Here is a 27629-nt window from a genome sequence, read left to right as displayed (position 1 = left end):
AGGCTTACTGTTGAATATGTAATGTCAGGGAAAAATATATATATATCCCAATCATCAAACTAGACACTCCAAACAAATGCCACAACATTTCCAGAACACTGTGTCATTTTATTGTAATTTTAAATGTTTCTCCAACAATCAGCCAATCAACTGATTAAAAGGTTAAAAAGCCCTGGAGCTGAATGAGTAATGCGCAAAAAAAAAGAAAACATAATCAAAATGTCAACTGAGAGCTGAATTAAACAAGGCATCTGATGGTTTCTAGTGTGCAATAAAAACATGAAAGTAGCAAAGGACTTTTATTTTGACAAAATTAAAGACATTTACACCATAAATTGCTCCTAAATTCAGGCTATTCTCATGCTCTGTTCATACATATACCTACAAAAATAATGCACAACAATTCATATATGACCCACATGAGCCATGTTTTCATGCATAACCCATGTAAAAGGAAAAGCTGCAATCATGTGAAATATGCACAGGTGGGTGTAAAGTACAACATAGTCTTTCTAAGAAGGCCAGTTTGGGTGATGATGGGTCACAAAACCTTGCATAAACCTAACCAAAGAAACTTCACTATGTAACGTTATTCTTCAGGTACTAATTCATGAGATACCAAAGGAACCGTTGTTTGAGGAAACATTTCTGCATTACAATTCTGTCGAAGTGATGAAGGTCTGATGACCAAACTGTTATTTACTAAATAATAAAGCTTTTTGAATGTAATATGACAAAACTTAAGCAATATTTTTGAAATGTGGATAAAACGTAATTGCAGGATGACTGTGTTTCCACTGAGTGATGTTATGCAACTACTCTCTTGATGTTCTGCGACTTCTCCTCTCGTAGTAATATTCCAAGAAGCATGGCAATGGATGTTCAAAACATCAGCAGGTTTATTTCTATTGCAGTCAATGTCGAAAACGACATAGCCGTGTTACGTGAACGATAATGGAAAGGCCCTTATATGTGAGAGCAGCCATGTGAGAGGGATTTCTGGGAGGTGATGGTCCATGCAAAATATAGCTTTTTCGAATCATCTGAAATACTACTTCATACGAGCGTAAAAACATTTTTGTGATAAATTTGAGTTATTTCAAAAAATGGCATCTTTCCGTTAGGCATATTTTATATCACAGTTTCAATTTGCGCAACTTAAAGGTTAATGGAAACCCGCAGTGTGTGGGAATTCTCTCTTTTTACATCTAGGTCACAATTATTAAAACAAAAAAAAGGGAAAGAAATGAACAAATCCTTATTATCAAAATATTTGTTTAGATTAAGTGTTAATGCAAATGTTTTCACTCTCAAAACTCAGTATTTGTCTTGGACACAAAAGTATTTTTTTTTTCATTTCAGATAAAACATAAAAGCATATTTAGAATATGTGGTAGGACAAAGATAATACCGCAATTTTGGGGGAACTGTTGCCACAGCCAAGCAGGAACTTTTGGTCAAATGATCTTCTGTCTCTGAAAGTGTGGTATGGTGGCAAGTTTCAGTATGTGTGCAGTTCTACATAGGCAGACATCAAGGCTTAAAACTTGCATAGCTGACAGGGAAACCAAAGAGGTGAGAATGGCAGTAATATGTACTTTTTACCTTGTGTAGCTTTGTTGCAGTATTTTGAGGACGACTGTGATTCCAAGTACAACAAAGACATCAAACATTTGTACCAGTGCCTAAAAACAGTATATCTGGTCATGGTGGTCAAGTGCATGTTGAGCAAAGTTGGAAGAAGAGTGACAGCCTTAAAACTTTTTAGGGACAAAGTCAGCTTGCATTGATAAGATTAATGTGACTTTAACACGGGAGCCTGATGTTTGCTTTTCGATTTGGTTGGAAAGCTCTTTTATTCTCCCTCCTGCTGACTTTTATGAATACGTATCCCATTAAAAAAGTTCAAATCTTGATTCTGAAATAAACTCGACTTCCTGTTTTTAGCCCTTGCTGAGGAAGAAGCTGGTGTTTTAATATGCTCCTTGTGATATTAAATGAGAATTATTCTGCTAATTTTCCACTGCTGTTGAATTAGAAAGTGTTTTGAAGTTGTGGTGAAACACAGCTAAAGGCTGGCCTCTTGGTTTCAAGATATTTATGGAACTAAATAGTTTATGAACTTTAGGAGGGGCAAATATTTTTGTTTTTGTTTTCCAAGCATTTCACCCTCTCTCTCTCCCTCTCTCTGCCCTCAGTTCCTTCCTGCTTGTTGTGAAACGCTCAGGCGTTTGTTGAATATTCACAGATAATTTAGACGGCAGAGGACCAAGGGAGGCAGGAGGGAAGGGTGAAAAGAGGAGGTGGATAAGGAAGAGTGGCAAAAAGAGAGGGATGGATAAAGGTAATATGGAGGATCCAAACTCTGCACCCATTGGCTTTTTCTTAAATGAAGGACCAGAGGCGAGAGCTGCAGCGAGGCGCTACTCAGAATACTGGATGCTCCCTCCTCCCCTCCCTCTCACTTTCAATCCCTCCCACATTCTCAAGGAATCAATAGTTGCAAATTAATCATTCTGCCCTGAGCACTTTGAGAGAGACACAGAGAAACAGAGAGACGGAGAGAGAGACAGGGAGAGAGAGATGGTTTGCATAAAGATAGCGAAGCAGCAGCAGTGTGCATAATCACACCTTCAGTGCTTTGAGCCTGATTAGCTGTTATTCATTGTTGTTTCACTTGTTTGGGGATGAGTAATCATTGTTGTCATGGCGATTGTTGTGGCGCCCCCGTTAGACACTCTTTATATCATTTCAGGGAGGAAATATCTCTCGCCTGGTCTGGAAATCTAACAGTCGCAGATTTTAAAGACACACCGACTCTGATAATACCAGCTCTGCTCTAAAATACTAAATTGACATATAGTGTCATTTTTTTTCATCAATTTTGTTAAAGATGATGAAGATACAACTATGTGAACCAAAGAGATGATAAATGATGCAAACTAAAGCAATACTAAAGCTACAAAATTTTGCCTTACAATTGAGACATAGCTTTGTATTTTTGTGTAATAAAAACAATGCATAACCCACTAACACACTGTGCATTTGAGTATTTCTATTATATTTATTACATATTTTTGTAATTTTTCCACTGCATTTTATCCTTCATATATTATTATTGTTATTATTGTAATTTTTCCTTTAATTATTATTTATTTTTTATTGTCTACTTGCCTTTTAAAGATGTAGCATTTCACTGAATATATTGAATAATCTTATGAGCATGTGGCAAATTAAATCTTTGACTGGTTTGCATGTTGTAACCAAGTTAATAACATAGCGTTTAATGGTGCTGGACAAATATTTTCAAAGTCCCATTTTAATTTTCCTCTGTCTGGCTGTTGGAATTTCTCATATCTCTGCACTTTTAACTTTCTCTAAAGGATAAACAGAGAACCAGTCACTGCTGAAATTGGTTGAAACAATATTTTTGTTTTTATATCATCAAAAAACAAAAAACATAGTGTACAGATCTTTTTTTAGTAACACTTCCTTAGGAGGTCTCATCCGAGCTGGGTCATCTTCAATCGCTGTGTTTTGTTTATGTTCCTCTGTTTTTGCTGACTCGCAGCACCTATTTCAAGGCTGATTAATCTATTGATTTTTCAATCAATCTTTTAATCTATAAATTGTCAAAAATAATGACAAATGTCAGTCACAATGTGCTACCAAAGCCCAAAGTGATGTCTTGCTTATTTATTCAGACCAGAATCAAAAAAGAAAGCAAAGGAAAATTAACCAGTTAATTAAAACACTTAAACTACCAATAAACCAATAAATTAATCAAATAAATTAATCTTATTTAAGCAAGGTTACTCTGAAACTTTGTGTGAGGAGTTTGCATATATGTAGATAAAACAAGCCCTTTGCATGATGTTGGTGTATCAAAGGTGATATTAAACTGGGAGTTTGGGTTTATAGTCACTGCTATCTCTGCAGTCACCAAATTGAAATCTGGGCACTTTACCTAGTAATGCCAACTTGGTGGAAACATAATGTTACAATGGATAGCACATATACGATATGATACAATAGGATACAATACAATACAATCTGTCTTGTCATTGTTAAAAAACAACTAAGGTCAGTTTGGTAAATCTTCAGCAGCAACACAAGAAAAACACAAACAATACAAATAAATTAAGACTACAAACACAATAAAAAGTATCAATATGAGGGCTGCTGTGGCTCAGAAGGTAGAGCTGGTTGTCCTCTAAACGGATGGTTGGCAGCCTGATTTCCACACCTCCAGTCAACATGTAAAAGTATCCTTAGGCAAGATATTTAACCCCGAAATTGCTCCAGATGGCTGTTCCATTAGTGTGTGAATGTGTATGAATGTTTAAAAACTGAGCACTCGGTGGCACTTTGCATGGTATTCCTTTCCAGTGTATGAATGTATCTGTGAATGGTGAAAGTGGCTTGTCATTTAAAGTTTAGGCCCCTTTATCAGTCATTCACCACATCCCACATACACACACACACACACACAAATGCACACGCGTTGAATGTTATCTCTAGTAGGTTTGCAAATGGGTTATTGGTCCATTAAATTCATGTTCATTGTTAGGCAGCGACCTTTCTTGGCTGTTGTGATTGACAGGAGCAAAGAAGAAAGTCACTTGATGTAATGTACAAGCAAGAAAGTCACAGGACACAGGACTTTCACCCAGGAGACCTGAGTCTTGTGTGATATCAAAGGACCTATTTGACTATATGTTCTTAAGTTTGTAACATTATGTTACTTAAACATAATTTTTCTAACCCAAATCATGATGTTCTTTCTAAATCTAACCTTGTGTTTGACCCTAGACTTAACAAAAGTGAAAGTGAATCCTACCAAAACTGTTCTCATTGTCAACTGATAACAGTCATTAAACTATCTGATAGTAGCCTTCTAAACCTACTAGTGCAGCAGACCCCTTCTAACCCATATCTGTGAAGCTAATAACCAGTGATTTATTATCTCCTGAATGGAGCAAACATTTTGTTTGTTTGAATTTTAGTGCAGCTAATGCAGTTAAGCTGCATAATCATCGTTTATACTTCTTCTTTCAATGGTAATCCAGTTGCATCATATTTGCCTAATCCACTCACTCAGAGTAAAATGGTTGTTTTTTTTCAACTTTGAAATTTAGAATGCAAAATCATGTTTCAAGAGCAGTGAGTGAACCAAAATATTGATTATAGCCTCAATTCAGAATCCCTGAAAGCTCCAGTAAATCATCTATAAACACCAAAACTACATGCATCCGTATGCTATAAACATATAAATCCCCACACAGTATTCTGCCAAACATGTGTTTCACATATACACATGCTTACACAGCTTGCGTGACAGTATGTGTTGCTTTCTTCTTCCAGGCTGCGAGTGGGTGACTGTGACATGACCCCCCAAGCCCAAAACAACAAGTACTTCTTTTGCCTCTGGACACTTTTCATTATCACTTTTGGAGAGATCATGTCTGTCCAGAAAACGTCTGGGTGAGATGTCAGGGTGAGAAGCACTTGGGTGAGGAGGCAGGAAAAGTAAGGATAGTGGAAAAACAACAGGGAAACGGAGTTCTAGTGAGCGTAGAGGGGAAGTGAGGAAGCGAAGGAACAAGGGGTGGAGAGGAATGAAAATTGGGAGAAAGAGCAGATGGAAAGACAAACTGAAGAAGAGGTGTAGCGAGAAAATGCAGGGATGAAGAGAGGAAAGAAGAAGGAGACAGGGACGGGTAGACGTGTGCCAAACAACATCTGTGAAGGAGGGAGGAAGAGAAGAGGTAGCTGTAGATGTGTACGGGAGAAAGCTTCCCAAACAACATCTGTAATGAGAGCAACATCTGTACTGAGAGGAAGGGAGGAGAGGTGAGGCGAGAGGAAGAGAAGATCTTAAACTGAGAGTGTGCTAAGGTGATGACTGACGCTGCTGCGAGTGAGTCTTAGTCATAGTTAATGTTGTTGACACAGCAAGCAAGTTGAAAAATCCTGACACTGGAAGCTGTTTCTGTGCTCATAAAACATGAACTTATGACCACAGAAGCATCAGCTGATGGTGACCAACACTTTCATCTTGTTTACTCTTTTGCTGATTTGGGGAAAACCTGACTGTACCTGAGCTTTTTGGGAAACATCATCCATCACCAGTATGGCTTATACTCACTTTGTTATTTGTCCCATCTATCACTATCAATGCCACAGGCATTTCAGATAACAATGAGCTAGCTTTTAGCCGCCATTGGACAGTAGAGGTGAGGTGCTATATCTGTTTTTCTGCTGTTTTTTCTTGTCGTAGTGTTTGCTATTTTGTATCAGGTAGATGCACTGCCAGACCAAGCAAATTTAGCTTCCCAGGTATGCAGGATTTTATATGCATTTTTCTAATGTAGTGGAGTATCTTTTTAATAACAAGAACAAGAGCTAATGAGAAATCAACAGAAATAAACAACTTAGCAAACAAACGATAAATAATAAATGATGGTGCCCTAGATGCCTATGATGCCTATAGTAAAATCCACCACTGATATGTTTGTATACATACACTCATAGCCTTCCAGCAACCAGAAAAACAGTGGTGACATAACCTTTATATAAACTCACTTTTGCATGCAAAAATCTTTTAGATTTCCGACTTTCCTAGGCGTAAAGGTTCAGTTTAACAAACAGTTGACTCACAACGCAAAATTCTTAGACAGATTAAGTTTTTTTTAAATCCAAAAGAGACTGTCCTTCAAATTACGACCCTATAGGTTCTATGTACAAGTGTCTTATTATGTTGGGTTATATGACATTTTTACATTAATGTTAGTCGCCGACCTCTGGTGGGCATTGTAATTGTGACGGGCACAAAGGATGAAGTCTGTAGTATTAAGAGCGACAAAGTCTGCAAAGGTAGGTGGTCAGTTTGTTAGATTGGTTAGACTTTCATCCAAGAAACTGCTGTTTGTGTTCTGTTTGAAACCAAAAGTCTTTCACCTTTGTCACATTCGGACTAAATGAGATACCTTTGATGTATGTCACGTGACATACCCAAACCATGATCTTTTTTTCTAAAGCTGACCTAGTACTTTTGTCGCCTAAACCTAAGAAATGCAACTATTCCACAAGGTTAACACTGGATTTAAAAGCATCTGTTAATGGTCATAGTCAACCTATTTTGTCATTTAGATATGAAACCAGTAGGGGACATTATTTTAGGAGGTGTTCCTGGGCTTTGTATTAGAGGCTAAGAAAAAACGACTTATGTGGTTGTTTTGGTTGGTGGACTTGGTTGAAAAAGCAGAACAAAGTTTGTAACCAAGTGGCAGGCAAACAAAAGCAAAAGGCAGGAAAACTGTCCTACAAACAGGACGCTGAATGCAGGAAAATTGGCCATTATGACAAAAGCACAACTGATAATCAAACGTGTTCTCATCCCGATCCGTCAAATACCTAATGGACCCATCCACCGCCACTCACGCCCACCCTATACAGAATTTCTTACCCTATGGAAACCACTGGCCTGTGCATTTCATACCACTGCAGAAGGTGCTTTTGTGCATCGGTGTATGACATGAATATCCACTGAAAAATATTTGATAAGTTTGGTTGTTGCCTGCTGCATCAACAACTGCTGCTGCCCAGTGCATTTCATACTGCTGCTTAAAGGTGCCTCTGCGCATCTGTATTTCAGGCCAAGATTACTTACAGTGGTATTTGACATCTTTTTAATGAGAATGGGCTGGATAATCTTCCAGAGAGGTGAAGGAAAGCGGCTGGTATATATACTGAGGGGGCTAATTAGGGGAATGAGGAGCAGGTGTGCAGGCAGGTGAGGATCATGTGACTGGAGAACAAAATGAAGCGGTGAACTGCTGGATGATGAGAAAGTGATGAAGCCCAGAAGGACAGAAGTGGTTACTGGTCGGTAATCAGGCCACAGACAAAACAATGAAATCAGTATTATGAATTTGTGGACATCATGACATCTATTCACTTAAACTTCTGTTGAGGTGCTGGTACGTAAAATCTGTTTGACTTTACAGTTCAGATTTCTGTGTAAATTTTCTCAACAACAGCCAAAAGCCATGAAAAAACCAAACATAAAAATTGTGCGCCTTAAAACCAAAACATACAATCACACATTAGTCATTTTAACCATTGTTAGTATAAAAATGTTGTTTAGTGCCGCTTTGAGATTCTATTCGTTTTGGGGGGGGTGAGATAAGAAGTTTTGCACACAGTTTATTATAAAATGCATTCAGTGTGCATTTTTCATGTATATATTGTGATGAAAACAATCTTCTGTAAAAAAAAAAAAAAATGCAAGAGCTCAGTTTTTAAGTGTCTACTTGACATATCTGCAAACTATCTTGTGTTGATCGAGGTATATTATTTCCTGGGTCCTTCTGACCTGTTAATAGAGTGTTTATAGGCCACTACACTATCAGAACTGGTTGCTAAGGACCTATATGAGCTTTTGCACAGCCGTTGCTATGCAGGGAGAGAGACGGAGCAAGCGAGAGAGAGAGAGAGAGCCAGAGGCCCATGCAGTGGATGAGTCATAGCCCCCCCAGCCCTCCCTCCCCTCACACTCATACCCCCTGCTTTCCTTCCACTGACTCAATGGGACCTCACACACACACAAACACACACAGTTAGGCATACACATGTATGTGTGTGTACACACACACACACACACACACACACACACACACTAACAAACACGCACAGAGCTCCTGGTGGTTTCTTACCAATCCTCTCAGTGGTAGCCAAACCTGTTAACACGTCTTCCCTGTGGATAAGAGCTAATGGCTCATACATGGCTTTGGCTTTTGTACATACATGTACAGAAACATAACCATACACACAAATGTGCTTGTATACATGCCTGTGTAAATGTTGCACACACATACCATAGGCTATAAATATATACGCATACAGTTACACAGACAAACATAAATACACTCTGTATAAATATGTAAATAAAAACCTCCCTCAGCACATTCTGCCCTCAACAACCACTGCTGAGATGTTTCATAGAAGCACTTAACCTCATGGCCACTTATTGGAGGACTGGTTGAACTTTGAAGCTCCCAGGTGTGAATGTGTGAAACTGAATGAACAGAAGTGGCTCAGAAATGTTCAGTCAGCTCTCCCATTATAAATTAAGATGAGATTTTCTGCATTATTTCAATTACAGTCACTTCTGAATGAACAGATAGTTCCCACTGTTTCGAAAGCCCAAAATTTTGAAGTCCGGACAGCCCTGTTATCCCAAAACAAACGCTCATCGCTCCGAAATCTCCAAAAATACACACTCCTTGCAGTTGGATGACCAAATCACCAGAAATAATTTGCATTGTATATTTCTATAAAACCAGGTTATTTTACATTTGTACATGATTTTGTAGTGGATACATTGAAACTTAACATTCCTCAATAAGTCTGTGGCAAAAGAAAAAAAAACTTAGTCATAGTTTTCGCTTAAACACACATGTTTGGGAGCACAAAAGCAGCTGAAAAAGCAGGGACAGGTTGGTAAAAACCATCTGGGATTGAGGGTTTCAAGACCACCGGGAAACAAGAAGGGTCAAGACAAACACCTGGTTTTGGTGGCTATAATGCTGCTAGAAAATGCCATTAAGGGTCAGTAAACACAACCAGGAACGGTAGCTCAAATGCAGCGAGGAAACACCACAAAGGGTCAATAGAACACCTGGGAGTGGGGGCTGAAATACTGCCGGAAAATGCCACTAAGAAACAGCACAATGAGTCAGTAGAAACACCCGCAATCTGAAGCTAAAATGCCTCAAAAAACTTTGGAGTAATGGACGTTTGTTTCTGGGATTATGGGCTGTTCGGAAAAATTGGCTTGCATTTCATTGGGATATTTTTTGGACCAGTGGGTTTTGGAATTTTGGGCTTTTGGGACAATGACATGACACTGCAAAAAAGAGGGGAGGATGAATTTGCAACAATGGATTGAAGTCTGATGGACACAGTGGATGAGGAAGACAGAGAGACAGAACTATAAAATGGTACAACAAATCTGTATTTGTTTACAACAGTTTGTATGATATTCTACCGATTAGTGCCCCACAAATGACATTACGTTCTTGATGTTAAGTTACGTAAATAAATTGTAGTTGGGTAGAGGTGAAGAAACATAGTGACCTTAACCTTAATATTAGTCAAAGTTTAATTAGTCCACACAGTTCCAAACATCGGTCTCCGAGGTCAAAGTCCTGAGTTGTGTGACCTTCCGTCTTCACTGCCATCAGTGTATTGGTTATGTATCACAGCCTTGCAGAATACGTAGTTTATGCACAAATTATTGGCTCATGATTACATGGGATATCTACAAATTCTGGTGCATTACTTCTCAAAGGAAAACATGCAACATTGCTAAATAAGCTAATCTGAACTGAACTGACTGAGCGACCATCAGGGCAGCCAGTAAATGATCGCCCCAACCTCCAGTGGTTGAGTGGGCACACAATGACAAGGATAAATTACCCTGTTCGAAAATAGTTAAGACTGGAGCTCATAGTGCACAAACTTTTTCATTTTTACTGCATCACTCAGCTGTCAGAGTGAAAGGGAGGAAAAAAAAGAAAACTGCTCAAAAACCTATGAATGAGTGCTTTTTATATAATTTGAACTCAAGAGAGTCAAACTGATTGGTCTCCAAATTGGTAACAGAACACAAATTAAGCTTATTAAGATGAAATGAGGCTCAATGTGACACATTTTCAGCTACGAGCAAGAACATCAATCAAGATGATTAGCACAAAAAAACAAATTTTATGGTGTTAAAATCACCGCAAAAATAAGATCCAGATGATGTTTTTCTTCAAAATTCTTTCAAAATTTATGTTGACTTTGTCAAAGAAAGCACAAAAAAAGGCATTAGGAAAGATATGGAGGGATACTTGAATGTGGGGAGAAAAAAGGGATGCTAGAAAGATGCAGGGAAGGATGGAGAGGGAGAAAGAGAGAGATAGAGAAGACCAGTGTTGCTGCTAGTATCTTGGTTATTTATAGTTTAAATGTCCTGGCTCCTTTTGCCTGAATTCATTGTCTGCCCCTCTCTGTCTCTTTCCTCCTCTCCCCCTCTAGCCTCTCTCTCTCTGTTTCTCCCTCTCATTTTTTAACTCCCTCTCTCCTGTCCTCCCCTCCATCCCTCTCGCTTTCTGTCCTCGTTCTCTTTCTCTCTTGCACTGACTTCACCTCCGCCCTCCCGCTCCGTCTCCATCGTTCTTTATTCCCCTCCCCTTCATCCCTCTTCTCTTTCATTAGATATTGGGTCAGTGCTCCCTGCACACACTCCTCACCCCCCCCCTCCACCGATGCTGCTCACTGGTGTGGTGTTTCTTTAGTAATGTTACGCAACGGCCATCACAGACACACTGTGGGGCATGGGAGGGTGCTGGGGTGAAGAGGTAGAAAGAGAGAGAGAGCTGGATGGGGAAGAAAAACGAAGGATGAGAGACACGAAGGCAGAGAGAGAGAGACATTCATTGCTCATTGACCCACTGTCTTACCCGGTCTCGTGATCCCGTCAGTCACATCTCAACCCTCATGAGCTGATTCTGACCCATTTACACTCGCATTTTTCACCAGAGCGTGAATGCATTTTACTGTATGACATTATGACCACAGCCAGCTTTTCATTCAACTTCTCAGTCTGTAAATCAATGCACAAATTCTAGGTCATGAATATACAAATAACATCCTTGAGCATATGTGTGTTTAATGCATAATATTCAAATTTTAATTGAAGCTGTGAGTCACTGTGTGCTGAGAGTCAGGCCCCTGTTTAAATCATTTATCGGATCAATAGGCCATTGCATTTAATTTGCATGGGCTTTTAAAGCGAGGGGGATATTTTAGGATATATGAAGAGGTTTATTCAACATTTGAAAAATGGACAGAAAACCAAAGATGATTCTGTCTGCAGAAAAATGATTATGCAAAGATGTTAGGATGACTCAGGGCTTTTAATTTAGCCTGTAAGTGGGGTTAATTTAATGCCAAAAAATATTTTGTAAGGATAGTGTACTCTTCTGAGTCTGAATATCTCATTAGTACAGCTCTAACAATAAGTTCTGATTGCCAAAATGAATGCAAATGACATTCTGTGTACCGTAAAACTTCAAAATATAAGCCTGTCCCAATTAAACACCCAGTCCCTTTTACTATCTAGGTGTGGCTACACATTTTGACAATATACGCTTGTCTCAGTTTGAGGCCCAGTCTGGTTGCCATGCAGTTCATTTTGAAGTTGTAGACCGGCACGTTGCAAACTGTTGCATATTTATTAAATCGCAAATTTTTGGTCTGAACTGGGCTGTAAGACATTGATGATAAGCGTCAGTAAAGCACTCAATCATTAGTAAGTATGTTACATTGTCTTTTTGTCATGCTGCTTTATGTTCCTAATTTTGACGTGATTTCTATAAGCTCTAATTATCTTCTGCTCTTGGCAGTTCCAAAAGCATTGATGGACAAATGAGCAACAGTTTAACAGCATGCGCAAAGGCTGCATCACACGTCTGCAGCTGCTTCACCGTAAAACCCTTCCAGAGCTGCCATCAATCCCTTTGCCATTAAAACTTAATTTGACTCAGATTAGCCAAATCAGTCTTCTTTTAACCAGCGGTTTAAGATCTTTAAATGAGTATTGGAAGACAGATGATTCATACTATAACACGACTGTGTCCCACCAACATCTGTCTCCTTCAAATTATGTTCATTTGCAGTCCTGATTTCCAACAGCAATGGGACATAATGACAGATGGATTGTGTTATCAGGAATCTTTGTTAATTTACATATTTGCCAAGGTGCAAAATGTTCACTGACAATGTATTTCAATGTTTTTTTTCTAAAACATCTGATCCTAATGTATGAAATACAGTCTTCACAACTATAGTATGATAAACTTTTTCGTGTTCCTGTTCAGCCACTCAGTTCCTGGTTATGTTCAGGGAAAGATCATAGTCTTGATTTTGAGTTAAAGGACTTGTGGTACAAGACATGATGTGTATTTATTTAAAAGGAACCATATGCTGTTTAATACATAAAAGTTACCATCGATGCACTGTACCAAATTAAAGCGTAAAGATAATCTCACATCTGCAGTCCCTCAGCAGGTCAGACACAGTACATTAGCATGATGTTCACAAAGTTCACAAACACACACACACACACACACACACACAAAAGACAAACAATACAATATAGATCTACACACCATAGCACATGATATAAAGTGATACTAAACAGACAATGCAATATAAAACTACACCAAAAATAAAAACAAAAAACAAATTGAACACAAAACACATGTTTTATTGCAACATGTCATCATACCTAAATGACAGAATAGGTTGTTTGTCAAGAACTCCTAAAATTAGATATATGTGTTTATTGTGTTTACCAGAAACAGGAACACATACTCATAGAACTGGAGTTAAATAAAGTAACTACTATTTAACTTACAGCAACAGTTGACGTTTTAAACATGTGGTTTGCATTACAATTTAAGCAATAAAAGTACTTGGTTAGGTTTAGGAAAAGATCATGGTTTGGGTTTAAATAAGTTAGTTTATTTGTTTCATAACTTACATATGTAACATAATGTGATATGTAATTAAATTAAGTATGTACATTAAAATCAATTAACACTGTCTTTTGGTTTCACAGAGGACACAAAGAAATGTCTCCTGAATGAAAGTCCTGTGTTTGTTTGACCCATCCTTCCATCCAGACCTTCTCCACATGCCGACTTTGTGGTTCTTTACACATCTGGCCTTCTCCTTTGCCATAGTCACAATTACTAAGGACACTAAAGGTCGTTGCCTGAAGTGAAGTGACGGCCTATATGGCTGATTTTGCAGGAAAGACAGTCTGGTTTATTTTATTGACATTTAGTCAAAACAGTCTTTCCCTAAAGTTAACCATGGTACTTTGGTAGCTTTAATTTAACCACACATATGACTCGGATTTGAACCTCTGTGTCAAACTTCTGCACCTCGTACACCCACTTAACACCCTGACCACCTGTCATTTTTGGTAAGATGCCAATGTAATGATACAATAAGACACTGTAAAATCTGAGCTCATATTATACACTCTGGCTGTCTGATTTTGGGATGTAATGTGGAGCTGCAGAATGAGGGCAGGTAGCTGCTCCACATATAGCTGCCTGGTGTAATTATACACAGGACTAAACATCTGTTGCCTCATTTATCAATGAGCTTTGCTGGAATGCTATCAGCTTTGTGAGTCTCTCACATTTCTTTCATTTCTGTCACCTCTCTGTCTGCCACATCTCTTCTGTCTGTCTCTCTCCCTCTTGTCCTCCTTACCCTCCCCTCACTCCCTCTTTTTATTACCTCCTCTCACTCATTTTCCCTCTCCCACTGTGCCAGAGGAATTAATGAGGGTGGGAGGGGGAGGAAAACATTGAAGAAAGTTTCACTAAACAAAACTAGGATAGAGCAGTGAAGGGACCAGAGAAGTAGCTAAGGGATTTCTCAAAAGGGGGACAGTGTGGTTGTTTGCAGGTGGTTGCTGTTACTACCCATTAAAACGCTATCGCACTTGTTCATAAACTGTAATTGTTTAACAGTTTGAGTCCGTTCTGTTGCAAATTCTGTTTGCATATTTTTACATTTAAATGGCGTGTGTGCACCCATGGGTGGGGACACAAATGTCTAATGTAAACGTTGATAGTCTCTCATCAACATTGTCCATTTTCCTTCTTGCATACAGCTTGTCTTATGTGTTGCCCATTTGACATTTGTCTCTCTCTCCAAATATAGATCCATCTGCTTTTTTACTTTTTGTATCATTTGTTCTGTGTCACATCATCCAGTTTCTTGCAGTATTTATCTTGCAAGAACACATGAATGAATTTTGCTGTGATCCGGCATGTTGTTGCGATCATGTTGTTGTTGCAGTCATATTATGATTCGGTAAAGTGCTTTATTTCCTGCTAAAGCTGGCAGTTTCACATTTCTGTACCTGTTTGGGGGGAATAGCGAGGCTGTTTAATGTGCCTGGGAAAACTGCAATCCTTGTTCGAGACTAGCATGCACTCACCAAGTTGTAACACTCTTGTCTTGAGAGTGCTGCATGGTGGTGACACCTTACAAGTCCTACTTTCAACCGCTGAACTGCTTTAGAACTGCCCCAGAAAAGTGTTTTTTTCAGTGCTTGGATATATCTGGTAGCAACAAAAATGAGACTTTGCTTTTATTGTACAAATTTGATTTTGAATATGCTATTCAAGGGAAGTCTGTAGTTCTAATGTGGCAGAAATACATGGAGAAATATGTATGTTCGGTAGATCTTATGCTGGATACACAGAGAAGGAATGCATTATGGGTTCTTAGTAGCACCATAGTCATACATACTATCATTCTTCTACATTATACATGACACCAGAGCAGATCTAAGTGTCCATGGTGCTTCTAACATGTACATTAGCTTGTAAGATTCAGCAGTTTGCTCTCAGTAGATACATAACTAAAGCCAGAAATGGATGGATTGAACAAACCCTGCACTTTCATGCAGGAGTCTGGTGTTCTCTTCCTGTCTGAATGTGATGTTTTTCTCTACACCCTACCATGTGCTTCTTCTACAGAATCCTAATCATTCATACAAGCATGTGCTTTTGTTGATGTCCTGTTGTTGGTTGCCATGTGCTTGTGTCATGTAACATAATCACATGCAGCATAATACCACCATGTGCTTTTTTTTATCATCGTGGCGTCTGTAGCAGCATCACAGAACATCAACAGCAGGTGCAGAAGGAGAACTAGAGTGTAATATGTAGACATGGAAGTCTACTGCAAAGTGGCAATATGTGACAACTTGGGATGAGAACACGTTGGGTAAAACCGTGCATAGTTCTTTGTTTAAATAGATTAATAAATCTTTTAGTGCTAGAATTGGAATTTATTTGGAGTGATGTGCTTAGTAGCATTTTTGCAAATGGTTTCTTGATATGTTTTTCACCAAGTTGGAGATATTGGTACTATCTGGATATTTCTGACTCCAAATTTCACCTATGTCTCTTTAGTGTTTCTTCTGACCACTGCATGTATAAAATATAAAGAATGTAATTTGATAGTCCCCTTATAGCTTATGGTAAGATACAACTAAAAAGATATTGTGTAAATGTCCAATATCAAGCACAAGAAAACGTTCGTTTTCACACATTAGAGTGCTTTCCTCTCTCATCCTAACATTGAGGGTAAATTTAGCAGTGATGAACTAATTTGGATTGAAAGTGGGAACACCTGGTTATGAAATAGTCTCTGCCCACCTGGCCTGCCCTCCACCACAGCGCTCATGTCCTGCCAAATTACAATTAACCAACCATTTGTGCTGCTGTCACATTAGCTGCTTCTTTTGTTATGCCACATGACAACACACTGCTCCATTTCCATAACTCAAAAGAATCAAACACTGGACAGTTGCATCAGAACCCAGCAGTTTGCTGTCACTGTCACAACTACACATCAAACTAATTTATGTGTTGTGTGTGCATACACATGCACGAGTTGATAGGAAAAGTAATTGCTTACTCTAAATTAGTTAGTGCAAGTAGAGAGAGAATCTAATTCCACATTTATTACAATTATCTTTAATGGGTCTCTCTATTGTCGAATGTGTTCTGAAATTGTGCGGAAATGAATTGGGCTGTCCGGGTTCAAAGATTAAAATGAAATACAGCTTGCAATGAAGTGGTTTAATGAAGTGAACACTTTTCAGTCGATTCTCTGCATCTTGAGGTGGAACACATCGTCTATGCCAGAGTTTCTATCCTGAAATATATGAGGAGTTGATTTTGGAATTCATATACATAGAATTTATTTTATATTGTGTTCCTTATGTATGCAAGCCTTTTTTATTGTATACCCATATTTAAAAAACTCACACACCTGCATTGGTGACACACTCAATACTAAAGCTGACAGAGATATTGAAACAATCACAAAAGAAGGAATACAAACTTTGGGATAATTTTTAAATCTTTTTAGTATCGAGAGGATTGAAAGAAATGATTAAAGCCAAGTTGCTTTTTTTCCCCATGTGAATAACAAAAATCATGTGACCGTTTTTAGGTAGAGCCATGGATAGATTATTGAATGGACTTAGCACAGAGCCTGTTTGAAGGGACATTAACAATTATCATTAGACATTCGAAAGTCTTTTTATATGAAGTAAATCTTTAACCTTTTGCCACCAGGTGCTGTGGCAGCAAAATACAGTCACATTCAAATCCACAGATCACTTTAATGATAGAAAGTTAGGTATATGGTATATGCACACATATGCATACATTTTTCTACCAAAGGTAGTGCATCAAAATTAGTATATATCCCATGTAACAATGAGCCAGAAATGTGTGCATAACCCATGTATTTTGGAAAGCTGGGATCACCTGACCAATGCACTGATGATAGTTAACAAAGTCTTAAGCAGTTCACTTACGAGGTAGGTTGGGGTGGTGGATGGATCAAAACCGTATGAACTTTGAGTCGTTTTAAAGTATGTCCTCACCATTTTTCTTGTCCTAAATCTAACCACAGTAACTTTACTTGTCTAAACCTAAAGATGCCTAAATCTGTTTCTTTTATCTAAACCTAACCCGTAACTTTACATTAATCACATTACATTATGTAAAGGATGTAATGTCATTCATAGGGCGTTATTTCAGAGGATATCATACCATGGTATGAGGGTACCTTGCATTTTCAAAAACACCTTTCCGTAGAACTAATTGAGATCCGATGCACCTCAGAATATATAACATCTTAAAAAATATAAATATAATACCTTTCTACTTTTAAAGCTGTCACCAAAGATCACCAATTTAATAAATCCATGAAAGCCTATTGGAGTTTTGGTATGAAAGGGTGGAAAATACCCGCATCAGTGGTTTGTTTTGATTAGTTCATATAGGATTTTCTATGGTATGAATAGACCACCACAATGTCACTGAGTGATGGAAAGTATGTGAGTCAATCAGCCTGAACAACTTCAGGGCCACTCACTGTCTGTGAACATAAACTACTGGCCTTTGCGTCAACCTTGGCACTAACCTGTTGCACTCTGTCTTCATACCCAACAAATTCAAATGTTGCCACAGCAAATGTGTAAAATATCACTGAAAAACATGCAAAACAAGTGACACCATCTGAGAGATTGGCGGTGGAGCTGTGTGGTAGGAAGAGAGAGAGCCTTTTAACAGTCCAGTATACTTCACCAGAAGTGTTTGTTGGATGGTCATATAGTTTCAGATACCCCCTCCCTCCCATACCTTTTCAGCCCATTTGCCAGAAGAAAATGTTGATATTGTATGTTTCTGAAAACCACTAATATGTTATATTTATACTCTTCATATGCATCATATCACAATTTCCAAAGCGAGTTTGTATGTGTGACACCACAATGAGCTTGCCAAGCTGCAGACAAACAAACAACAAAAACTGTTACTTTTTAGTTGCTCAAAGCTGTTTTTCCAGCGGTGTTTTAGCCACCAAATAATGGATGTTTTCCACTGGGGATAGTGCCACAAAAAGCTGTTGTTGTTTTTTTGTTTTTTTTTATCAAGATCTTAGATGTGATTGTGCCATAAAAAGTAGGATTTTTAAACCAAAACATGATCTTTTCTTAACCATAACCAAGTGCTTTTTGTGCCTAAACCTAACCATAGGTTGGCTACAGCACTGTGCAAAATGTAAAGTTTCAACACACTATTCACATAATAACTAACACATCTGATGTATTTGTGGTTTGCAGAAATGTAGCACATAATCTGGAGATTGGGTTGACCTTTCTGACGTCAGATTCGAGGAGAATGTGTCTGACCATTTCTGTAATTTTAAGAAGTCGATGATCTGACATTCACACCCACTTCACGCTTTGACTGGCCAGCTGTGCGTAGGTGAGAAAGCAGCCAGGGTTCGAAATTCTCTCTCAAGCTCTCTTTTCACTTGTTACACAACTATTCTGTCACATTTCATATGAACCGTCTCCCACCTCTCACGTCTCCTCCCTTGCTGTGGCAGCCAGCTTTTCTGTCCATCCTCAATTGAGATGTTCAGCACAACCACAAACTTTTTTATTTCTGCATTCATTGGTCAACAGTCGTTTAACTTGTTCTGACTGAATTTACCCAGGCTGTTACAACAAATGTGTCCGAGATCCATAGGTGAAGTTTAGGCTGGGTAATATAAAGATATTATATTAAATGAGGATATGCGTTTACATATCGTCTTAGATATTGGATATAAAGGTGTTTTTTCTTGATTTTAGGGTTTGCATTACAGTAAAGTGATTTACTTCTCTCAATTTATCAGATAGAGTTTTACTTAATACTTTACTTTAATACTTGCCTTTATCCACCTAGTCAATATGTATACATTACCAATGATTATTGATCAAAAATGTATATTTCAAAGTAACAATAGTCATTCCTACAATATTCACACATCAAAGACGAAATTTGGTAAAAAAAAAATTAAAAATTAAAAAGAAGAAAGAAATTGTAATGTTCAATTCTGTCTCCCTGTTCTAGCATTAATTAGCTGATTTTGAGGAGATTTAAAAATATTGAGATTTATATTGTGTATCAAGATATAGCCTAAAAATATCACAATATAATTTTCAGCCTATATCACCCAGCCCTAGTGGAGTTGTTGTTTCTCAGTCTTTTAGTATCAGATTTTATACCGTGTCCAGTTTGGAAATTAAGTTCTGGATGTCAATGTTTATGCTCAGTCCTGATCGGAAACCCACAGAAGATGATATAAATGATAAGATGATATTTGCAAAAGCATGACAGGAGAAAAAAAAGAGCATCACTTGTGAGAAGTCCCTCCCTGGTATAAATTAACATTAATAGACAGAAAAAAGAAATGCATTTTCCATGCATCACACTTGTAATAAACTGAACTGAACCGATAGCCATCTTTGCTGTGCAACATGTCTCCTTTGAGGTCTCTGATGTTCGTCCACCTTTGCAGCTGAGTGCTTACTTTAATGGCATTTTAGCATACAGATAGATTGAGCCATAATTAGCATAAAGAAAAAAGATGCTATACCAAATATTTGCATAACACACAGAGCTGGTTCAGAAGAGGGCGTTTGTACTTTACATGACATCTCTGATTCACACACATACACACACACACGCACACACACTTTCTGCAGTGGCTTAGGATGTTAACACTTCTTAAACGGATGTCTGCTGGTGTTTCATCACACTACATTAACTTATCCTTAACAGCTATGAGGTGAGTCGACAAGCAGGCCTCTGATTGGCTTGTGACAGCAGGGGGTCACCGGGGTCTCTTCTTAATGGTATAAATCATCCGCAGAGAGTCACGGGGGCGCCTCTTGCTGTGAGAATAACTGGGTGACAGATCCATCCTGACCCCTGAGGTGCAGGTTGGTCTCAGAATAATAGTATGTGCTCCATGTTTAAGCAGAATGTATAATTTAACAGGGGCAATTTGGAAGAGCGACACCTCATAATGACAACTGCAGAGAGAGGAGGGGGGAGGGCAGGGGAGCTTCAAACATGGGGATGTTATACAGTAACGGACACAAAGGTTTCGTTTGTTTTTGTGTGAGTAAAAGAGTGGTTGATGTTGCTATAGATTAGAAAAAAATGTGTTTTTATTTATTTATTTTAATAATAGACACAGCACAGTGGCTTGACTGTTACCAACAGAATCACAAAACAGAGAAGTGATTGAGGACAACTGTGTATAAATGAATGATGCTTCTTGCTCACATCTGTCCTTTGCTGTACCTAATTCTAAAATCAACAATGAAACAATTGTCAATAATTAGATTGGAAATAGTTGGGAGTTAAAGACTTTAGTGTCTCCTCATTCATTTGCTGTTCAAATTGAATCAGTGGGTAAGCAAGGATGACTTTATTTTATTTTCCTTTATCTATCCAAGCTTGCACAGTAGTTATCCAACATGATCTTATCCTAATACCTATAACTCACTGCCTTCATGGAACCTGTTGCAACACTTGTCTCAGCTGTACATCTAGAAAAATGATGGCTCGCTGTCAAGTGACTTATTAGCTGTAATTTGTCCATTTTGTGAGCTCCAATCTCCGAAGGGCTGAAGCACAAGAAATTCCTTCAACTATTTTCTATTTGCATAATAGCATGCAAAAATACAGCAAACTGAAGATCAAGGTTAAATATGCAAATTGTTTAAAGCTCTTAAACATCTGAGGCACACCCACACAGGTGTTTTCACTTAGTTTGTCTGATTGCACCAGCACTGTGCTGGTGTGCACAGGTGGTGCTTGATTTGCATCTCTGTCCTTCACCCTTCTGTCTGTTCATGATTCTTGTTAAAATCAGTGACCTATAATCCTCATCCCAACGTCAACCTGAGCAAAAATCTAATCAGCCTGAATAACTGACAGCACCTGTGTGTGTGTGTGTGTGTGTGTGTGTGTGTGTGTTTGTGTGTGTGTGTGTTTGTGTGTGTTCTCGTACATGCTACATGGTGAGGACTAAAAGCATTTTTGCAGTAGAGTGAGGACATTTTTGGAAAGTGAGGATATTTTGACCAGTCCTCACTTCATCAAATGACTGTTTGAGGGTTAACACCTGGTTTTAGGGTTCACGTTGAAATTAGGGTTTGGGTAGGGGTTAGGGTTAGGCATGTAGTTGTGGTGGTTAAGCTTAGGGTAAGGGGCTAGGGAATGCATTATGTGAATGAGGGTCCTCACAAAGATATATGTATAAGGATGGGTGTGCATGCATGCGTGCGTGGGTGTGTGCATTAAAGGTTAGGTAAACAGGCCTTTTTCACAGCAGACATTTTGACTCCTCACAGCACAGGTGTTACTAATTACATTAACAATGGCTCTGTTGCATTCAGTTGCCCCTGTAAGCCATGACAATGTGACTGTGAGCCAGCATGAACAAAAAGGAATTTATCCATCTTTCAATTTATCATTTACACCTGTGCATATCCTGTGAATTGTCAACAGGTCAACCCAATTGCCAGAATAAATGGTGAAAAAACTACAGATATGATACATTTGTACATTTTGTAGCTGACTGACTTTGTGGCTTTGCTTTTTCTGCAATGCAGTGGTTAACAGGTTTGGTGCAAAAAGAACTTGTTTATGGTAAAGAAATTATCATGTTTTAGCCCAAAATACCTGGTTGGGGTTGCGCAACCCTGGCTGGAAACGTAACAATATCTCTGTTAAAATCAACAGTTTTTGCTGGCTCTATCCTGGCTGGAAACATAGAGATCTTGTGGTAAAAACAACAGCTTTCGTGGCACTATTCCTGGTGGAAACACAGCAACAGGTTGCTCATAAACACCCACGTTTGGTGGCTAAAATGCCACTGGAAACAAGCAAGGACTTGTGAAAAAATATCAAGTTTTGTTGTTCGCTGGTCTGGAACAGTGCTCTGCAGTGGTCTGTAGCTTGGCTGGTGTAGTTGACACAACATCCACCATCCCCTCCACCTCCCAGCTCATGTACTATGTCACTTTAGTAACATTAACATATACCAGGTTTTGTGACTTAACGTTTATTGAATTTCTAATTTTTCAGTAACACAAAACCACATCGCAGATAACACAATCCCCAAAGAACACCAGACACAGGAAAGAGGAAAAAAAGCAAATCAAATAAATAAGGACTGAATGAAATAAAAACAAATAGACAAGAGCACTAGTCAACATTAAACTGAGGTAAATCAGGATTGAAGTATTGCCATGATATGAAAAAAGAAAAAGAAAAATTGTCAGATTCTAAAAGCCATACTGCCAAGGGCCCACACATATTCCCCGGTGGATGATGTGATGATTGTGTCCATATAAATATTTCCTTCCAGTGCGCCATTGCCACAGCATTAACATACGAATGTAACAAATACGTGTTTTGCAGACACGTACAAAGCCAACATTGTCTTCTGCCGACTGGGCTGCAAAATGTTGTGCATGAGAATTCATCTCTTTATCTCTGTTTTAGCCTTCCACTCACACTACTTTCACACCTAGATTGGTAGAAATTGAAAATGCTTTTGTCATATTGTGGTAAGATTGGATAAAATACTGCTTTAAAAAAAACAAAAAAACAACTGATATATGTCTGTAACCTCACACTTATACGCACTTTGTTTACTACATCCACTAGAATTAGTGTTATGTCGTCAATTAGAGTATTTCTAAAAAACAGGACACAGTGCTCAGATAACTAGAAGTGGAAATAAAGTACTCATGACTGAAGCTGTGTGAGAGTCATAAATTATGCTGAGATCTTAATGTGTTTTGGTTCCTGGCCATCTGTGAATGTCAATATCAGTGAATCTCAGAGGGTGACGTAATGCTCTGTTCAGGCTGCACAGGTTTCATCACTGTCGAGACAATAAAGTGTGTTCTTAATTTGAATTTCGGGAAGAGAAAAGAAAGAGAGTGAGGAGGAGAGGAGGGCTGAGCTGCCAGCTTAGTTCAAATGTGAATCTGGTCCTCGGGGTACACACACATGTATGCATGTGAAAGACAGATAGAGGGGGAGAGAGAGAGGGCTGTGTGAGAGAGAGATAGCAGAGAGAAGGAAGGGAAAATGCAATTCCAGATTACATGTGCTTGTGCTGCAGCGTGGGTGGGCATGTGTTGGAGGGAGTGAGGGAGAGTGTTAAAGAGAGAGAGCGAGAGAACAGTGATTGAGGAGAGAGAGTGGAGATGATGGAGATTCTGCCTGGCAGTGAGTTTGTAAATTGATGTGTTTGACATAATGTGGGATCTTCATGTAGAGACGGCAGTAAATTAAAACTGAAAACCAAACGCTGATGCGGGGAAGTATTATTATTAAAGTTGAGGGAGTGAGGGTACAACAGTGATTTTAACATATCCTCTGCTTTACACATCTCCTAGCAACCACAACAGACACCATTTTGAATGTTTTACAATATTGTAGCTGTATGTATGTTAGATGGCTGAGAAAATAATAAAAGTCATGCAAAGAGATTCCGACAGTAACAGTAAATAATAAATGGTTTGAGCGGGTAGGTTGACTCCAAACTGGATGAGCTGTGTTGTTCAGTGCCCTCGTTTTCAATTCTAAAACACTGGTAAAAACTGTTACAACCAGATCTGAACACTGCAAGTACAATCTACAGAGACACATTGCACATAATGAAAGAACTCTTCCAGCATAGTGTAATCTTTAGTCTTGACAGTCAGAAAAAACAGTGTAAATACAGTGGACAGCATACCGTAATAACATAAATGTTTAGACATCAATTAATAGATAGACAGGGACGGTGGATTACATGACACATCGGCAGGACAGCTGCCAAACAGCATACAGCAGCAAATGACCTTTTGAGACCAACAAAAGCAGGTATTTTTCATTGGCATGTTGGGACATATTTTGCCAAGTTCACAGACATTACTTTTATTTGTCTTTTCACCCCAACAAGGTATTTTTTTTAGCATAATGCTGTAAACTTATACAGCAGCCTACTGTTTGTTAACTTCTGTTTTGGCTCCAAAAAGCATCACGTTTTACTATGTTTTACTGTACTTTTGTAAAAATGGCACATTACTGTCAGAATTTGTATTTTAACAGCAATTTGCTACAGTGTAGGGAATGTTAAGATGGATGGTGCGTAAGCATTTTTAGACTTTGATTTTGTATGTTTGTTGCATGATACACCGTTTGATTTCTCTCCAATAAAATCTCAGACACAATCTGTATCTTAGCGCTACAATGTAAATAGAATATAATACACAAAAGATGTATCATTAAAAACATCCTTTTTCGTAGCAACAAACATGGTTAGAATTTTCCAAACATAAAATACTAAAAATACTTAAGTTGCTTCAGTTGTGAGAAACACAGCTAGAAATGTCCTGATGTGTTGCTTTAATAACAGCATTATGCTGGCAACTGCCAGTAGTTTACTGTAATTTTAGGGGAAAATTTGTCACAGTGATATGTCTGGTAATTAACCCTTCCAGACATGCTATGATACTAACTGTATTAAGTGTTAAAACAGTCATGTAATGCATGGAATAGGGAGATGACAGCTGGGAAGCCCCTGTTATTTATAGATGACATTATCTTAACAAAGCTAATAAGATGTCAGTAATAAATCTCCAGCTGAACGAGCAATGATGCAATGATTTCAATACTGATGACTCAGTCTTTTGGAAATGTCGTGGCCTCATTCATGTCCACTAGAGAGCGAACTACATCACCTGAGAGACCTCCACTCATCAACATTTAGTACTTCATTTCTATACTTGACTAAATGCCTTTTGAGTACACACAACATGACTCAAGTCGATTTCACTTTGTAGCAACCCTCGCATTTGCACAACAAATAGTTGCAGAGACAAGAGGCCGTGAGAATGTGAGGCTATTTTCCTCCCGAAGCACGTGGTGCTGTTGCTCATCACAGTCCTCTCAGGAACAGAACAAAATTTCCACACACAGCTCTACACACAGTTCACACCAAAATTATTAAATGATGAAAGCATTCTTTGCAGCACGCTGAAAGGTTTTCCGCGCCGCTTCCTGGTGAAATATCTTTAATGTATCTATCAAAGTCTACCTGATGAAAAACACTTTGTTCGCCTGAGTGTTTGCTGTGGTGTATTAAAGATATGTAAATATGAAACAGGGCTTGTGGTGGAGGCCTGTCATCAGTTTTCTTTTTTGCTTTTATGTGTCGAGCTTTGGATTGAAATTGTTCTTTTTTTCTGTGGTCATGATGAAAATGCAAAATATCTGAAAACTTAGCCATAAGTGCTCTCACCGTGATGAGTGAGAAAGACAGCCAGCGTGACTCTTGACAATAGGGCTGATGCTACAGTATGTGTGTGTGTGCCTGTAAGTGTGAGACATTTTGTGCATGTATGTGTGTGTGTGTGTAACTGATGCCTATTTGAAAGCTGGGTGCTAGTCTTTCGTCCTTCAATCGCCAATTAACAAGGGCCCATTTAATTGCAGTGGTTTGGGAGGGCATACAATTACCACTGGAGCTGAACCAAGCTAAACACACACACACACACACACACACGCACACACAATTCTTCTTAATGAGCGGCACTTTCAGCTCTCCTTTCTTCCTCTCTTTCATTTGCATTTTCCTCACTCTCTCCTTCTCACCCTCCCACCTGCTCTGTCGAGGCGTTTAGATTAAACTCCTCCTGTTTTCTCCTTCCTCTCCTGTCTGTCACTTTCTCTAATGTGATGTGCCTCCATCAAGGCTGTTGACAAATCTCTCTTCCTCACCTTATTTCCATTGTCTCAAATGCTGCATCTCACCTTCTCCTCTTTCCTTACCTCCATTGCTTTCTCGCCTTTCTTTAGTTCTTTTCCCCCTTTTCTTTGTCTTTTCTACCGAAACAACGAGTACAAACTTTATATCCTGCATTCTGGTGAATTTTGTATGCACAATTTTGTGCCTTTTCCTGTAAGAATTTATGGTGTGGATTTCTTTACTTTTATATCTGTATTGCAGAGGGGACAAATGCACATGTCTCCTGTGCCACCCCTGAAATTGTCACATATGCAAAGATCTGTGAGACGCACACACTAACACACTTTTACATGAATGGCTTTAGGATTCTTTTTGTTTTTAACTGTTCAGTTTCTCTTGTCATATGAATTGCTTTAACTGGTTTGACTTCTGAGTGTATTCAAAACTTAATCTGCTCTCTTCTCTTTCTTGTCTTCTCTTTTTTTCTTTTTCTTTCTTCTACTCTAACAGGTTCTTTTAAAGGCATGTGTAAGCAGATAGATCACTTCCCAGAGGATGCTGACTATGAGGCGGATGCTTCCGAGTACTTCCTACGTGAGTCCTTACTTCTTCCATACATACATACATCAATCCATCTATATTCCCAAAATGTATTGTATGTTATCATATCTATTTGAGTATTTAGTATTTTTTTGCTCTTGTGATCAGTCATTTTTGTTATTTTATTTCACAATTGTCTTGTGTTTGTTTTCAAAACTCCCCTTTTCAATGGCAATGTCAAAATATTAATCATACACTATAACATACTTGGAGGGCCAATGTTAAGTTGTGTTTTTGAGTCTTTTTAAGCTCAAAGTAAATTTATATTAAATTGTACAGGCTGTCCTTATGCACTCTTTGTAGTGTACCTACGAAAAGTAATTCACATCAATTTGTAAGTAACCCACATAATCATGAGTCATTGAGTCAAGTAAACCAATGCGCTGACAAGAGTAAAGTAGGAAGTAGTATAAAAATCAAAAGTCAGGTTGGCGTGGTAGATCGGTCAAACAAAATAAGATTTTCCGCCAGGAGATTGGTGTTTGTGTCCCATGTGAACCAAATTAACTTCAAGTTATTTTAACATACATTATCACCATGTTTCGTTTTGTTTTTTTTCTAAACCTAATGCTGCATTCACATGGAATCAGGCAGACAGCAGTTGGCAAGCCGGAAATCATTTTAGTGGACGAAAACAGGACGGTAAAATTAGGTGAGGTGGACAAAGAATACCTGTAACAGTTAGGTTAGATGGCATTACTGTTTAAAGTTAAAATATTTTAACTTTTTAACCCCTCAGTCCCAACCTAGGGAACTTGACTTGCCTGAAATTAAAG

The 27629-nt window shown here is 38.5% G+C and overlaps 1 protein-coding gene across 1 annotated transcript in view; it reads left to right on the top strand.

The window, feature by feature from the left end:
* Window positions 1-27629, top strand: part of cacng2b (calcium voltage-gated channel auxiliary subunit gamma 2b) — a 74014-nt gene that overhangs the window by 22391 nt on the left and 23994 nt on the right. The window contains exon 2 of the mRNA XM_042485675.2: window positions 26764-26847. Coding sequence (XP_042341609.1) covers window positions 26764-26847 — 84 coding nt within the window. The remainder of the gene's footprint in view (window positions 1-26763; window positions 26848-27629) is intronic.

Source organism: Plectropomus leopardus, chromosome 3 (assembly GCF_026936395.1).
Source record: "Plectropomus leopardus strain MGB_pleo_1.0 chromosome 3, ASM2693639v1, whole genome shotgun sequence".
In the NCBI taxonomy this organism is placed as follows: Eukaryota; Metazoa; Chordata; class Actinopteri; order Perciformes; family Serranidae; genus Plectropomus; species Plectropomus leopardus.
The sequence above is the reverse complement of the archived record's forward strand: the minus strand, read 5'-3'. Positions and strand labels throughout refer to the sequence as shown.